Source organism: Apus apus, chromosome 8 (genome assembly GCF_020740795.1).
Source record: "Apus apus isolate bApuApu2 chromosome 8, bApuApu2.pri.cur, whole genome shotgun sequence".
Taxonomy (NCBI): domain Eukaryota; kingdom Metazoa; phylum Chordata; class Aves; order Apodiformes; family Apodidae; genus Apus; species Apus apus.
In genome coordinates, this window is record NC_067289.1 from 9,991,045 (window position 1) to 10,008,201 (window position 17,157).

The 17,157-nt window shown below is 38.7% G+C and overlaps 1 protein-coding gene across 8 annotated transcripts in view; it reads left to right on the forward strand.

Annotated features, from left to right (window-relative positions):
- The first annotated feature begins 298 nt into the window (after positions 1-298).
- Positions 299-17,157, forward strand: part of RHBDD1 (rhomboid domain containing 1) — a 37,962-nt gene continuing 21,103 nt past the window's right edge. For 3 of the 8 annotated variants that reach the window (XM_051626644.1, XM_051626648.1, XM_051626649.1), the window contains exons 1-5: positions 852-1,401; positions 7,196-7,704; positions 9,890-10,022; positions 12,871-12,959; positions 14,608-14,664. In XM_051626644.1, coding sequence (XP_051482604.1) covers positions 7,272-7,704; positions 9,890-10,022; positions 12,871-12,959; positions 14,608-14,664 — 712 coding nt within the window. In that variant the 5' untranslated portion in view covers positions 852-1,401; positions 7,196-7,271. Of the gene's footprint in view, positions 337-851; positions 1,402-6,973; positions 7,007-7,195; positions 7,705-9,889; positions 10,023-12,870; positions 12,960-14,607; positions 14,665-17,157 lie in introns of those variants that run through there. The other 5 variants (XM_051626650.1, XM_051626652.1, XM_051626645.1 and 2 more) reach the window with 5 other exon arrangements.

A 17,157-nucleotide genomic window follows, 5' to 3' on the forward strand; every position in this document is an offset into this window, starting at 1 on the left:
CACCATTCAAGGCCTTCCAGCTGGGAGATTAGGCGTCTTTTATCACCTGGAGCGGCGATTTCCCCAGGACGTACTCGCCTCAGGGTTTTTACTCAGGACCCGGTGTGTTCCTCGCCCACTCCCAGACACGCCCTTATCTTCGCTGGTTCGTGTCCGTCTCGGTACCGCGCTCCGGCCCGCGCCGCAGCTACCAGCGCCCAGGACGAAGATGGCGCCGCCCGCGCGCCCCCTCAGCGCCGCGGGCACGAGGGCGGGGCCGCCTCCCGCCCCGCCGCGTCACGTGGCGCGGCGCGAGGGCCTGGGCTGGTGACGTTCCTGCTGCGCGCGCCGGAGGACGTGAGTGCCGGGGAGGGGAGGGGGCGCGCGCGCCGCCGGCGGAGCGGCGGTTGGGCTCGCGGCCGCGCGGGGCCCGGCGGTTGGTGCCGCCCCTCGGGCCCCGGCCGGGCTGGCGGGGCTGGCGGGGCCGGCGGGGCTGCCCGGGGTGAGGGCTGCCCGGGGTGAGGGCTGCCGTGCCCGGCCAGCCGCGCTGCCGTGCCGGGACGCTGAGGCAAGAGCGCTTGAGAGGCGGCTGCCTCGGAGAAGGCTTCTCGTGTAGCCGGGCGCTCCGGGCTGGCCGTAGGGGCGTGGGCTGTGGCTGCGTTTCCTTCTTGTCGAGCTGGGCTCGTCACCCGCCGCTGGGCGCAGAGGGGCAGAGCCCAGGGTTTGAGAAGGAAGTGAGTTTTAGAAATGGCGAAAATACCTAGAATTTCACGCTTAAAACGACTCGTGGAACCCGCTTCCCCGCTGTTTGGTTAGGACTTCGCTCCTGCAGAGGGTTCCGAGGCGGTGCCCGGCGGCGCGGGGGGGCTGCCCGGGCCTCTGCTCAGGGACTCGTGTTTCCCTTGAAAGATCATGTACATAATAGACTGATGTTATTATTTTTAAAAAATAAATAAAAAAATCTGACCTGAACTTTATCCTTCCCTTGCTTAAATGATCAATTGGTAAAAAACCCCGAAGTCTACAAGTAACTTGCAACTCGCACCAAAGGCGAAGCAGTGACCAGCGTAGCCGAACTGTATTTGGTAAACTTTCTTACGTTTATGTAGTTCCCGGCTCCCTATAGTGTCTTTAGTGATACCCGAGTTGGTTTCTTTTCCTGAGATAGTGCAGTGATGTTCCTCCTGAAGCTGCGTTTCGTTTGAGGTCTTCACCAGAGTTTACATAACACCGGTACTAGAAAGTGTCTATTTCTGAATTGTTTGTATATTTAACCAGTGTTGTGACAAATGGTTTTCATTAGAAAGTAAGCTTCCTGTCCTTCCTTTCTCCCACAAACTAAATACATTTTTCCTGAAAGCAGCACAAACTAAGGAATGGTAAACACCTAAGAGGCTTTGTGCTTCACACTTCTGGAGTCAGGTAAGCATTGATTGTTTCATTTTAAGTATATTATGAAGTTTTTGAGAAAAATAAAGTGCTCTTCTGACATAATTACTTAAATTTAGGATTATACAAGCATAATTTTTGCAAGCCAATAAAAGAATCCCCAACCCCCTGACCCTAATTAGAGTAATTAAACATTTGTGAAGTTAAAATTCTGGCTTAATCTGAAGGCCACTGTTGCTCCACTGTATTTTTTTTAAAGTGTGACATCCCTTCACCAGGACAGCATTCATGATTATTTTACTTCTCTAACTTGAATTACATGTAGATGCATCCTTGCATTTTGAGAGGTAGCTACTGTTTATTATGAGATGAGAATAATAAGAATATTTACCAGAAGTTTCTTGTGTACCTTCCACAAAACTGAAGAGACATAATAGGTCTTCTAGCTCCTCAAAATATTATGGTAAAGTAATACAGACTAACTGACCACAGAAGTTCAGCAAGACCTGATGCTCTAAAGAAAGTGTCTATTGACATTCTTTTTCTTTCTAGCTTAGTCAAAAATGCTATATCTATTTGATTATATGTGACATATAAGTGTAGAGGTCAGGAAATCTACCTCTCTCTTGCTTTTAGGTTTTTTCTGAAAAAACCAGAAAAAAAAAAAAGCAGTGGTAATACATTGTTGTTGTGGCTCCTGTCTAGATCCTGAACAGGTGGTTTGTGGTTGGCTTGGTTTTTTGTTTCAGTTAAGAAAAACTTAATTTCTAGGGGGAGTTGCAAAAATGTAAACTTCATAAGTGTAACCTATTAAAAAAAAAATCTATAAGGGTTCTTGCTTTTTCTGTTTTACACTAAAATGACTGGTTTGGCAATTGAAACAATTTCTATTATATAAAACTGGTATAATAAAAAAACTGCACCTTATAAGCAGCTTCTTGACTAGAATAAGATGTAACCATGAAAAGGCTTTTTATTAGGTTGTTGGATTTCAGGAGCTGATTTAATTGTGCTGTGACAAGACTGGTAAGATGTTTGTCTGCAAAGGAGGAGATGAGGAGTATCACTAGTACATGTGTTAAAAGTATATCTTCTTCACCATAGATGAGGCCTTGTTTTGAGGCACACAGAAAACCACTTCCACAGTGATTGCCTGCCAAAGGTAATGGAGAAACTGAAGGATGAGGAAGGAATGAGTTTAGTGGTACCTTAGCCACATGATATATTTTCAGTTATTTCATGGATCACAATGTAAAGAAGTTTTCAGTAATTGTCCTGATTTTTCACAAACTGAAGAGGTTTTGAAGACTTTGTTATACCAAATAATGTTTCTCATATTACTACTGCAGGAATTATTTTTTGCCTTTTAAAAATTTCTGGTTTTTTTCTTGTAACGTGATCACTGGTCAAGTCACTGCTGTCTAATGCCTAACATGTAAATTGCCAGTAGTGTGTTGTGTCAGCTTGAGGATTAAGCTGGTGTGTGAAATGCAGAATCCAATTTCCAGGATAAGTCTTCCTGTCTGTGTTTAGTCAGCTTTGTTGGTGCTGAGGGAAGTTCTGACAGGAAATGTTCAGCTGGTTTTAGCAGTACATGGTGCTTTAGCACCTGAGAACCAAAGGACTGTTTGGACCATCAGACAGTCCTCTGCTAGAATTAAATCTTCCAAGTTGGTAACTCCCTTAGAGTGGGCTAAGGAAGCTTGTTGGCTCTACATGCCATGTCTTTGTGTGGCATAAGGAAGTACTGCTTGCTGTGACTTGAGTGTCATTGCAGGTGACTGAATAATTTGACTTGTAATCAGATAAGCCTTAGCAAAAAGTCTGATGTTTAGATTTGTTTATGGATTCTAATGAAATTTAATTATATTATTTTTCTCTTTTGTGAATGAAAACATGAGTCCAAAATTAGAAGGGCTTCCAATGTTGTTACAAGTTAATAATTATAATGAAACAACTTGAGTAACTCTGTTTTAATTGAAGGATGGACAGATTGCAGCCTTTAAGTATTTTTCTTCTTAGATTAAATAGCAGTAGTCAAACTAATGAGGCAATTAAAAGCCTAAATGCTTAGTGCCACACATTTTTGTACTTAAAATGTGAGGCGGAGCAGGAGATTTCACCTAGTCCCTCCATTCTTCCCTCTGAAAGATAAATAATTTATTTTGGACTAAGGTGTCAAAAAGTATTCTGGGCATGTATTGTTTAACAGGTATATATTGTGCATAATAATTGTCACACCTTTCAGAACACAATTTTCAGTTTTAGGTTGAAGCTGTTGGCTTAAAATCTTATTTTGTTAAGAGTTTCTTCTTAGTAGTACTTAAGAAGATTAAAGAACTATAAAACACTTTCAGTTTTCATACTGAAGTAGAAGGCAAGACACAGAGCTTCCTTATTCTCACAGAAAGTGTTAAAAGACATTCAAAATAAAATGTGGCATATTGAAAAAAAAGCTTGGTAATGTAGCCTTTTATGCAGTTGTTTTATGTTGATATTTAACCATTGTTTCCTTTCAACAAGGTAGTTACTGACTTAAATTATTTTAAAACAGTTGTAGTAACAGACATACCTTCTCATACCAAATTCTGAAGTGTTGTGGGTTTTTTGAAGTTTGGTATTCCTTTGTGAATGAAAGCATGTTATGCCCTTTAAAGGCACATTGGATGAATCCAAGAAGTCTCTCTTTATAAAATAATTACTTTTATAATTACGTCAGAACCTTGTCTTTTGTTATAAACTATGTAATTGACTATACCTTTTAAAGCTTATTGTAACTGGCAGCTTGTGGTTGACCTTGTTGTTGCATACATATTAAATATAAACAGGATGATTCATTACACTTCAAATTTTTGAATTTTTTCTTGTATCGTGTTGGCTTTTTTCCTGTTATGCCTTCCTTCCTCCCTTTCCAAGTTTGAAGCTTTAGTTTTTCTGCTGCCTTTGTATGATCATTGTTTTGCCCTAAAACCACTGCTTTTGTTTCAGTCTGTGATTGGATAAGTCTTTGTACCCTGAGACTGTATCTTCACAGACAAGTGGTAAGGACTTGTTGAGGCTTATCTGTAGTGTGAAATGGTTTATGCTCAGGATCTCATATTCACTGTTTATATGTTTCAGGTGGTTTTTTACATTGGTCTAGTTATAATCTGGGTGTGTGGCTGAATGCCCAGTTTTTATTCTGGAGTGCACCGGATTTTTTCCTGGAACACATCCCTTGATTTAGTTGCATCTGAAAAGATACTAGTTCACGCACACTCAGGCCACTCCACAGTGAGAAACACAGTCATGTCCGTGGGAGGCAGTGGAGAACTTAACTTCAAAATCATGCTCCTGAACTGAAAGTCACTCTGGGATTTTTTTTTTTATATTAATGGAGAGTTATACAATGCTAAGGTACCCCCATTACAAATCATTTTTGCAAAGCAATGAAACGAACAAAGCAGTTCTAGGGAGAAGGTTTGTGATAGATCTGAAGATCAGGATGTGCTATGCAGATAATGGCAAAATCTGTCAGTCATGGCTGCATTCAGCCTTGGTGGGAACGAGATGTTATATGTCTTGTCACTTCATAAAAATGTATTGTTGCATCAGTGTGGTTTTTTTGTTTGGTTGGTTTTTTTAGGAAAAGGGCAATGGGCTGGATTGTGCTTCACGTAAGCATAAATAAAAATTTCAGGGTAGTTCTGTCCATTTTGAGGGGAGGAATGGTACAGGGAGATACTTTTCCTCTGAATTCAAGTTGCAACTATAGGAAAAAACAGTACAGCATTTCATTTTAACTGGTATTTACTAAAATATTTATTACATGGTTTTTCAGTAATATAAAGTAATATTTTATGGTTGCCAGGTGAGCAGGGGGGGTTGTCACGGTAAAAATAAAAGTTTAAGTGCTTTGCACTTGGTTAGTACAAAACAAACAAACAAATTCCAAGAATGTTTAGTTCAGACATTTATCTTGAGTAGGTGACAAAAATGCAGACACGTGGCAGCCTAGATGCAAGACAAATGTCCATTTCAAGTCTGTTCTGGAAATTTGTACATTTTGAAGTGGGTGGCATGTTTTCAAGAAAGAATAGGGACTAAGTGCTTCATTGTTTCAAGCCTCATTAGACTTTATTAATAAACAGAGTAGAGGCTGAGGAAGAATGTTCAAACAGTTGAAAGCTCTATATATTTTAAGTGAGTTGCATTCCAAAAGTCTCTCAAGTAATCACTGGTTTCTTTCATATATCTTTTTTCCTTTATAATCAAACACAATGTGTCTTGGCTGACATTTTTGATTGCTCCAATAATGTAAAGATGGAAAGGATGTATAATACATAGCACCACTGTAATCGTGGTGTAAACCATTCTCAGTCACACTGCATAGTTGTTGTTCAGGTCTGTGCTGCATGAGGGTTTCTTTTCCTTGGTGCATGTGTGTTGAAATTACTTAAATTGGGAATTAAAGAGTATCAAAAGTGGCAGGGGAGAGGGGCTTTAATAAGTAAGACTTCAGTATTTGGCAATTTGAAAAATGTGGTATGACGTTATGTTGGGGTTTCCACGTAACTTGGGTTTAAATTATGTTGATTTTTAAATTCTAACAGTTTTAATGTCAAGTGTTTTGCGGTGGGTGAAAGTGTAGCTGTGTCAGTGGTAAAAGAAAAGTCAGAGGTTTGGGCAGATGCATGTAAGAACAGTCTGGGGATGTTGGTTTACCTGGTATAAGGACATGTCATGTGGATTAAGAGAATGATGGCTTTTGATAAGTACTTTTTTAAACATTTATGTTAAAATGTAAAAGGCAAACAGTGTTAATTATAATCTGCAACAGTCAATTTACAGTTGGAGAGGTCTTGGTTCGTTTGAACTTTGTAGGGACTACAGCTGAGATCTCTGTAGTTGTGAGGATTAGAAACTGGTTTTTAAAGTTACTGCTGCAGTTAGTAAGTTTCCTTTTAATGTAGCAAATACATTTACTTGCCATCTGTTCTATTACAGTTGTTGTAAGGATGGTAGGCTTTTTTTCTTTCTCTTTAATGTGCTAGAATAAGCAGGAATGCACCTTAAAGAGAACTTCAAAGACTAGGAAAAACAATTTGCATAATGTCACTTCTTACATGTGTGAACTAGCATGGAAGTATATGCTTGTCTCACTTATGTCTAAGTGGAGAAGGTAGGCTGGCCCCTAGTTGATCTTTGTTCAGCCCTGTGCATGCTTCATAGCTCCTTGTGCTGTTAAAGGATAACACCATTCGAAGGTGATTTCCTTCTTTTCCATGTGTTCACTTTGTGTGGTGCAGCCCAATCAAGTTGTTAATGATACTCTGAATACCTAAAGAAAAATATTTGGTGCAGTGTTTGCAGGGATACCAACAGTCTGTAGAAATGTGAAATTTAGTAAATCCTGATAGACATAATGTAGAATATTAAATGTTTCATCTTGAGCTGCTGCCCTTTTTTCTGTTTAAAAGTGTAATTTTTTTCCTGCTGTCCTCCAAAGGAATTTGATTGTTGCTTGTTTATCTAAAAAATGTTTACAGAGGAAGCATTTGGTGGGATGCATTGGAAGGGAGTTTAAGCTAAATAGAATGTTCAGCTTATTCTAACTATTTTACAGTATACTGGAAAACAAGGTGCATGGGGTATTGAGGTAAGAATTTTGTATATATCAAGATATTTCAGCAAGCTTCATTAGAAACCTGCTAGTGAAGTTTTGAACAGTATTTTGCTGACTTTGCATAGCTGATTCTTCTGTGTGAATAATGCATTGTGTATCTTCAATACTTCGTCCTAAAGTTCATCCTTACATGTATAATTGGTTATCTGTTTTTTCTTTCAGAATTTGTCTGGGTTTGAATTTGAACAGATGCCTAGAAATTGGAATAACCTTCATATTTCTTGAAAAAGAAGTAATAATGCAGCAAAGGCAGGGAAGAGTCAATGCTGGACTGCTTTTGTTGCTCTATCAGATTTCTCAAGTTGGACTCCAGAACATTCCTGCTGTTACCCTTGGGGTACTTGTACTGAATATTTTTCTCTTTCTGAATCCTGTGAGGCCACTGTCTGAAGTGTGCATCAGTGTACATGAAGGCTTCTACAGAAAGAACTGGCAACGTTTACTGCTTTCTCCTGTCCACCATGCAGATGACTGGCATTTGTATTATAACATGATTTCCATGCTATGGAAAGGGATAATGCTGGAAAAAAAGCTTAGGAGCATATGGTTTGCATACATAATTGCAGTATTTTCAGTGTTGATTGGAGTTGTTTATATGGTGCTGGAATTCATGCTTGTGAAAATTCTGGATGATCCTTCATATGAAATGAATTGTGCTGTAGGTTTTTCAGGTAAGACATGTAGTCCAACTGACATGAAAAAAAAATTTATAGGTACTACATAGCAATATTTGTTGAATGCAGAAAATGGATAGGTGTGCATCCTTATGCATGTGTGTGGTTGTCATCTCGGTAAAGTTGTCCTATTTTTTATTTTAAAGCATGTACATGCTGTATTTAGCTGTCATTGGGGGCTAGCATTAGAAGGCAAGTTCTCCTTTTCAAGCTCTGAGAAGAGTGCTTCAACACCTCTGAGGGTTCCTTATGGTATTCAACTTGGTACTAGTTGGAAGATCCTGGTACTTGCTCATTTGTAGCTTCACATGTTCTCTTCTCATCCACCCTTTGGTAATGAGACACTCCCAGTTCTTATATTGGTCTTTATGTTGGCTGTAGGGTCATGAGTGCAGCCTGTTCCCCTGAGGGGTTTGGCTGCCTGTGCCCAAGGACAGCTGTGGTGAAAGGCATCTGTGACCCACCTCAGATTAGTGGGAAAAAGAGGTGTGTGAGCTGGCTGAGAGGAGCCTCACTGGGAGCCTTTTCCCCCATTGCTCAAAAGCTGCTTCTAATCTCTAGCCCACTATGTCATTCATGTCTGAGCTACATTGCATCTGTGCCTGGCCACGTGCTTCTCTGACCTAGGTCCTTACTTGACTTCCTGACTTTCTTTAGCCCTGCTTTGGCAGGAGCATGTACCTGGTGCTTTGGGCTCCTAGCCAGCCCCACTTACTATCACCTGCATGCTTTGCTCAGAGACCATGAGACTGGGCCCCATGGGGGAGGCTGCAGCTTGGCTGCTTCTCTGTTCCCTTTGGATATTCCTTTCTTAGAGGATTTAACTCTTGCTGCTCCCCAACAGTGACTGCAGTATCCTACTGATTATTATTATTAGTGGCAAAGTGACTGAAATACCTGCATTCAGTCATCTTGGCTGGACTTTCTACGGTTATCTCTTTTTCACCAGATTAGTGTCCAACTTCTATCTTAGCCAGTGAGCAACTTATATGTCCCTTTCCTTGAACCAATGGAAGGGAAGTTGAATTTTGTGATATAATTACCCAGGTGATGCAAGTTTTGCTTTGCATTACAGCAGAAGGCACCAAGTTACTGAACAGGCAGTGGTGATGGGCTAGGTTGGGGCCCCATTTCATTCCTTCTGAGAGATTCATGTCAGCTGTACTACAGTATTGGCTGGAGTATATACATTGGATTTGTTAGTGAAATTAAAAAAGAGTGGGACTAAGCCTATAACTTACTAAACCATTTGTGCAGATGACAAAGAGTCAAACTTTTTATCAAATTAGGGATTTATCTAATTTATTCTGCAAGATAGTTCAGATCTAGCATTGAGTATTGCAGCCTGTTTTGGTATGACTTACCTTCTGCAGCATCCTTTTGAGTATCCAAAGCTTGAAAATGTGGGACTGCAGCCTATATGCGTGTGCATTTGACTGTTATTTGGCAGCTCTGACAGTGTTAATATCTGTAATTGATCTTTCTAAAGCTTCCATGTTCTCAACCTGACCTTCAGCATACGTAATTTCTTTTCAGTTGGACCAAGTGACTTATATATGGAATGGGTCTCGAAGAATGAGTTTTTTCATAATAATAACTTTAAGTATTTATATATTTTTATGACCCATTCACTTTACTAGGTTTTAAGAGTTTTAGAATGGTTGGGTCTATTTTTTTTTTTAAGTGGACGAAACAGACTTGCCTTTTGTACCCTGGGATGTTACTGTGATTAAAGGGGATTTATCTACTTTTTTCAGAAACAAGTGATTCTGGAGTATATACGTAAGATAGTTTTCCATTCATTCAGAAGCTGAGCTTACTGTTGAACTTCACAAACTTGTTTGTCTTGCTTTCAGTAATGGCTTTTCTCAAATCACAGAACATCTTATTGGCTTCTATCTTGTAGATTATTTCAAGTAGAACTCTAATTTAAAAATGGTTTCTATTGGTTTGAATACCTGAATAGCTATGGTGAGTAGGCATATTAAGAAGCAGTGTAGAATATTTTTTTTTAAGTCACTGAAAATTATCACTGATAAAAAACAGCTTAGGACTGTTCTGGCATGCAACAGTGTGCTTTGTGGTGCTGTGAAACTGCATGGTACTTCAATGTCAGCAGTTGTTTTCTTTATTGTTTAGGCATCAATAGTTCTCTCTTTATGTGAATTCTTCTTGTTTGCAGGAGTCCTGTTTGCTTTGAAAGTTCTTAACAACCATTACAATCCAGGAAGAGTTAGCAGTGTCCTTGGATTGCAGATAGCCAGTAAATATGCTTGTTGGGTGGAGCTGGTGGCTATTCATCTGATCTCCCCAGGGTAAGTGCATTTAATACTTCACGGTTAGGGGAAGAGATTTGGGCTATCTGAAGTAATTTGAAATGTATTATGAAGAATGTGTAGTGTTAGCTGGCATCCATACAGTGTTGAGGTTAAGTGTTGAGGCTACAGTCTGCTTTTTTCCTTAACAACCTCTATTTTGACCACATTTCAAAAGAAAATATTGTGTCCAGAAGGTATTACTAAGTATTTGAGGGAAGATAAAGCTGATGGACAAGCAAAAAAAGGACATAATTTTTCAGCAAAGTAACCAGACTAATACACTGTGGTGCCAAGGGCTTCATTAGCAAAACAGCATTCCACTGTTTGCTTGCTATTTCTGTCCTAGTCCCTTCTGCCCATTTGCTGTAGTCGCTCCTCTAATTTACAGTCAAGCTATGATCCAGTGTTCAGCAGATTTTAAGCAGTTTTACTGCCCTGCAGTCTTGCCAGTGGCCTCCCTCAATTTTCCTGTGTCCTTAGTTCTGCCAGCCCAGTTCATCTGCCACTGCCACTGTGAGAATAGTGCCTTTCTCTTCTTTGGCAGCTGATTTCTGGAGTTCTAGTTGCAAATCAGTAATTTTCTTGTATAATATTTTGTAACTGTCATTCACATTGGAGAATGTACGCAATGTACATTTATGTAAATTTCCCACTTTTCAGAAAGATTTTTTTTTTTTTAAAAGAGGGCTATACAGACATACCTCATCAGATGGTGTGATGTAGCAGATAGAACATTACCTAGACCAGAATGAAAAATATTACTTATCTCTGGCTGTGTTAATAAATTTCAGTATAAATACATGGATTTGACTGAACACTTCCAGGCTTCCTCAGCTTACCTGGGTGACCTGTTCTGGTGTCTCACCACCCTCACACTAATGAATTTCTTCCTGATGTCTAACCTAAATCTCCCCTCATCCAGTTTTGATCCATTACCTCTTGTCCTCTCATGACATGCCCTTGTAAAAAGTCCCTCCCCAGCTTTCCTGTAGCCCCTTCAGACACTGGAAGACTGTTATGAGGTCTCCCCGGAGCCTTCTCTTCAGGCTGAACAGCTCCAGCTCTCTCAGCCTGTCCTCAGAGGAGGGGTGCTTCAGATCATCCTCGGATCATCTTCATGGCCCTTTTCTGGACTTCCATGAGCTCCATGTCCTCTGTGTGCCCCAGGTTCTATTCTGAAACTCTTCTACTAACCAGTCACTTCTAGCGTGATTTGTATAGTTGATGGTTGTGTGGTATGTTCAGAACTCCATCTTTGACTTTAATGTATTGCACCCTGCTTTTTCCAAACTTTTTCCACTACTTCATTTTGTCAAGGTCACTTAAAATTGTAATGCCATCTTTAGTGATCCTTACAGCTTCTCTTAGCTTGTCATTTGTAAATATTTTTAATAGAGTCTTGCAGAAATCCACTTCATTCATATCCTGTTTGGTAATGTATCACTGAGAAGTGTTAACTCAGACTTACCAAACACTTAGAGATCTGCTTAGTGGAGTTTTAGATCTTACAGTTTTTAAGCCTTCTTTATGACAAATGCTGTGAGACTGTCCTGCATTCTTAGAGCATGTGTGACATTTGCTATTAGTCTGTAGTCTTCTGACTAGGGTCCTATTTCTTGTAGAAACTTTATTTTGGTAATTGCCTCTTACCTATAAATTTCTGACATCAGCATTCATGTGTTACACTTAAAAAATAGATGGTTACTTATGGGAAAGATCTGCAGCTCTACATAGCAGAGTGCAAGTTTGTGGTTAAGTATGTGGCAAAAGAGAGAATTTAGATTTGATCTTTATCTCCCTCTAGTGACATGCGTTTTCTTGAGTACTTTTACCTATGATTCCTGGACGTTGTATTGTCATGAGTGCATAACTGTCTAGCTCATCTGTATTTCTGACCAGGATGTAAAAAGTGTCATGTTTAAATCTATTTTTGCATGAAACAGAGGTGTCATTGCTGCTTGATGATGGCTAAAAAGGCTCCCATTACTTGGATCTTTGGACAGGCAGTATATAACTCAGGGGACTGGGTTATTTATGATTGCATATACTAGGAAGGCACTGTGTTTTAGTGTATTGGCTTCTTTACTCTCATAGTAGAGGTGAACAATTTACAAATGTCTAAAGCTGGTTTTACTCAAGAGTTTAACTCTTTGAATGCTGAAAATTGGTTTATGAATTTATAGAGTACCCCAGTCATGGGAGTATATATGCTTCCATGTTGATGATTTCCCAAAAGACTCTAAAGCCTTTTCATTCTATATGCAAATGGACAATGATGTTTTAAAGAAATTGTTAATATGTATAGAAAAGAATTTGGATCTCTTTCCACTCATTGTTCTTTTAAGTTTGAAGGTACTGTGTTACAAAGATTGCAACAGATCTGCATTCATGCTTATCTCAGGTTAACAATAGGATTGTGTTGATAGTGAAGTAGAAAGTACTGTATTTATTCTTTCATTTTGAAATTGTAAATGGTTTTGGTAGAACCTACCTAGACATTTTGGTGTAATTCTGCGTATTTGGATTTTTATAGATTAAGACTAATTTCCTACCTCAGTAAGTATTTTAAGTGCTTTTAGGGAAACAGTATTCCATCCTTTAAATAAGAATTTAAATTATTTTTCCAACTAGGTTCCAGCTTCTTCAGGATATTGGCTACATACTTTTCATTAACTGTCTATACCTACCAGTTTTAGGGTAGTTATGAAGAAAAAAAACTTGGCATTATGTCCTTGCAGTCAAGTAATTTCTCTGTGCTTGGTCTTACTCAGGAACTTTCTCTATTACAACAAATTCTGCTCTTCCCCTTCCTTTCAATCACTCACAAGATTTTCCTTTTTTGTAGGACTTCCTTTGCTGGGCATCTGTCAGGGATTCTTGTTGGATTGATGTACACTATGGGACCTCTGAAAAAGATCATGAAAGTCTGTGCAGGTATATAATTTTGCTCAATTTGTATAATCTGTTCTATTAAAATATTCTATTTTTCATTAAAAAAATAAGTAAATCTTGCATACGGAAATTCAGGCCATTCTTAGCAAATCTTTAGCCAATTAAAGATATGCCAGTTATTAAAGTGAGTGCAGAAGAAAAAACATTTGTTTTTTATTTTAATATGGATTATAAGAACCAGTAAATGTGGCTTTCGGGTATTTTTATTTAGAGGAATATCTTTAAACATCTTTTTAAACGTTTGTTTAGAGTAAAATCTTGTGTAAGATGTTAATGAAGATGTCAGTTTTTGTGGCTTCACCACACTTCATTTAAATATGTCAGAGCAGAATCACTTTCCATGTTGATTTCTGCTACTTGCAGCCATTCTAGTGGAGGTCTCTGGTTTTAAAACAAGTTGTGGAATACTTGAGGAATTGTTACCAGAATTCTCAAGCTTTCCAACAGTGTCATCCTACAGCTTTTCATATTATAATACTTATTTTAAAAAATATTCATATTTAGACATCTTTTAAAATTGTTTTAAATACATCCCTGCAGACTTTGATGTGAATGCTCCCATAAATTTCAGTGGTTTAATTGGAAGTCTAAGCCCTGTCACAATACCTGTGTTGTGAGGTTAGTGTCAGAATATTTCGGTTTTTTAGGTGTGATTACTTAACATATTTAGTACTTTATTCATGACTGTGCCATCAAGTTGACCATGGATAATGGTGTTTGTGTAGTGGGAAATTATTCAGATATGCATAGTTTTCACAGAAGATTTTATTGCAGTTTAGTAATAGTCTGCAAGTCATCTGTATTTAGCAGTTTTAAGTGGAAGAACGGAGACCAAAGCATGAGATTTCTTATCTCACTAAAGTGAACAGTGTCACCTTGTTTAAGTGTTAATATCATGTTTCTGTGACACAAGGACAGGGGAGTGTCTGCAGTCTGGTGGTTATTCAGACAGTCCAGCATTAGGTTGTGCTGCTTCAGGAGGTTCTTCAGTCTTTGTCCTTGGATGTTTTCAAGACTTGAAAACACAAAGCCCTGACTGAGTAACCTGGTAGGATCTTGTAGCTGACTCTGCTCTGAGCAGGAATGGAGCTAGGGACCTTCTGAGATTCCTTCCAAATAGAATTATTCTAGAATTCTTTGGTAACTCCCATGGTACTGTCAGTGAAACACACTAAGGAAATTCTGCTGCTGTGAAGGTTGCTGTGAGGCTAGGACGTGGAGGGAGTGTTCCAGTACTTGGATCAAAACTTAGGTTTTCTCCTGTGTAGCAGGGCAGAAACAGTGCAATGTTATTCCAGTCCATAGTTTTCTGAGCTTTAACCCATTTTTACCACTGTACAATGTCAGTGCAGAAATGATTAATTTTGTCTTCTGGAGAACGTTTCTTGGGTTGGTTTACATTTTTCTAGTCTGCGTGATTGTTTCTTAAACATGGCACAATACTATAAAATCTAGAGCATACAAGTTTACTGACACAATATTCTCTATGCAAAAAAAATTCAGAGATGCCCTTTGTTCCATATTTGTATCTTATGAAACAGACTCTGAAAGTACTTTAAATTTGATTTTGTATTTTATAAAGAAAGACAAAGTAACTACTCTTTCCAAATAATACATGTACTATTCTTAGATTTAGGTGGCTTTTCTTCATTCACTGACCCTGCCAGGCCAAGAGACTACTATTCAGGTAAGTACTCTTGCCCACTTACCAACAAACTTATTCCAGCTTTAAAATTAGACATACCCTTTTTGCTAATGATGGAAAACCTATAGTGGAGCTAATTAAACGAAAGCACATGTAATAGTAAAAATATCTGCACATGATAAACTTCTGTGGCCATATCTTACCTTTCCTTTTTAGGGAACAGTGTGGATGTGTTTTGTACAATAGGCTATAAACCTCAAATTAAAGCCATGACTTCTGTTGGGAGCTGATGCCGACACAGAGGCTAGACCCTCTCTGGCAAGGAACTTCTTCCTTTGAACGCTTTCTATAGATCAAGTAATTTACATAAAAAAGCTCACTTCTCACCAGAATATATTTAGGCTATCTTCACTGTATATAGATGGATAGTTGGACTACTGGCATGCTTTGAATATGGCATGTTTGATTGACTTCTTATGCTTTGCACTGAGTCATGTGGAGAGTATGGAAGTAATAGGTAGAGTTTCTGTCTAGGAGGAACAGGAGTCAGCTGTGAGAAGGGCCATGAGATCCCATGAGGGATCAAGGCTAAGGGATTTATAGCCTAATATATCTTCTCTGCTGCAGTTTTTTTGATTATACTATTTCCTAGGCATCTGCTGTGAGAACAGGATAAATATATAGTGGTAACTCCTGCAAATATCTGCCTGTGTGCAGAGGCTTGTGGCTTAAAGATGTTCTCAGCAGAAAGCTTTATGGGGCTGTTTTGTTGTTTTTCAGCAGAAGGTTTTATTGGGAGAGCTCTGGCTTTAGTAGCCTGTGATGGATTCTCCTTCCATGAATTTGTCAAAAGCTCTTTGGATTGGCATGAACTCTTAATACCGAAAACATGACAGGGAATTATTTTCAGAGTTGACTTCCTGGTGCAGCATCTATCACTTTTGTTTGGTTTGAACCTGCTAGCTACTAATTTCATTTGATGCACATTAATTCTTCTCTGGGAAGGGAAACCAAACCTTCATTCTTTATGTACTTTCTTCATATTATTTATGGTTCTGTAGACTTCAGTCCTATATTCACCACAGTAATCTCTTCTTACTGGTTTAAAAGTTGTAGTCTATGTGGTTGCTTATATGAAAATTACTTCACATGTTTGATTATTGCTACTGTTCTCTGATGTTTAATAGTGCAGGGTTTTTTATTTTTAGAAGTTCTATACATGATGCGTACTTACTCTGAGCCACAGTTAGCCAAGGTTAGTGCTGCTTTTATTCTCCAGGATGGATTTTGTCTTTCATGATCTACCTCCAATTTTATTATTACATTAAATAATTCCCAGAAGCAAAATTATGGGTCCTTGAATATTTTGAAGCATTTGTTTTGTAATTCCTAACCAAAAAGATCTGAAACTATTTTCCTAACCAGCAGCAGCAAGGACTGTTGTAACTTGGAGTATGTTTACCCAGGATTTCCATTATTCTAGTTCTCAAGTCAAAAACCACTTGATCTAAAGGCCAGTAAAGAAATAAAACAAAATTAATAGTGAAATGAAATAACTTGAAAATAGACTATGTAGTGAGCATGAGCTGCCTGTGACCAGCAGTCTGTATGGTTGAAGATGTTCACCTAGCTACAGGTACTGCTCAGTCCCCCAGAGCCCGGGTGTGCTGCTTGCATTCCTCTGTGTTCCACCTTCATAACAACTAAATATTCCACCAGTATTCCAGTATTGTTTTTTATCAGAAAAGGTACTTTAATGGCAAATGAAAATAAGAATTTGTACTTGACATTGGAACTCAATAATACATTGCAGCAACTGTACAAACACCAGCTGCTTGGAGCTTGGGTGAGTGTAAAAGGCCACCCTTGTGGAATAGGAAGAGATTCTGAATAGCCCCTTTTTCTTCTCCTGCTCTTCCTAAACAGGAAAAAATGGAAGAGATTTCATGTAATTCATCTAGCATGATGGGGAACTACGCAGCACCTGAGGGAAAAAAACTTCATAGTGTGTTGATAACAAGGACGTCTGGGGTTTTTCACATGTCTTGGGCAGGCCCCAAAGTAGCCACATTGTTGTGGACAAAAGGGAGATAAAGAAGAGGTTTGACCCAAATTGCCCTGCCTTCCAAACTTGGGTTTAGATGTAACTACGTTTTTTTGATACTAAATTCATGTATCTAAAATTTAAAAAAATATGCAAATTTATGTTAATTTCCTGTGTATATACTTGTTAATTGTCCTTTGTCTTATTTGCAGCATATAGCCTTTTACTTGGTGTATAATATATAGTAAATGTGGCCACCTGTAAATGAAGAAAGCTCTCTCTAGTGTCATAGGCTAATGATACATATATAGTACATCCTTAGCTTGGTTCCTTTGTCATTTTCTGGTAATGCTGATTTATTACTATCTGCCTTTAAATATCAATTGAAGTAGAAAAATAGATGAAGTTATAATCAGAACAGATTTTATTAAACAGTACAAGGAAAGAGCTTTAGAAGAAAAAATTATTTTAAGTGTAATTTTAACACATTC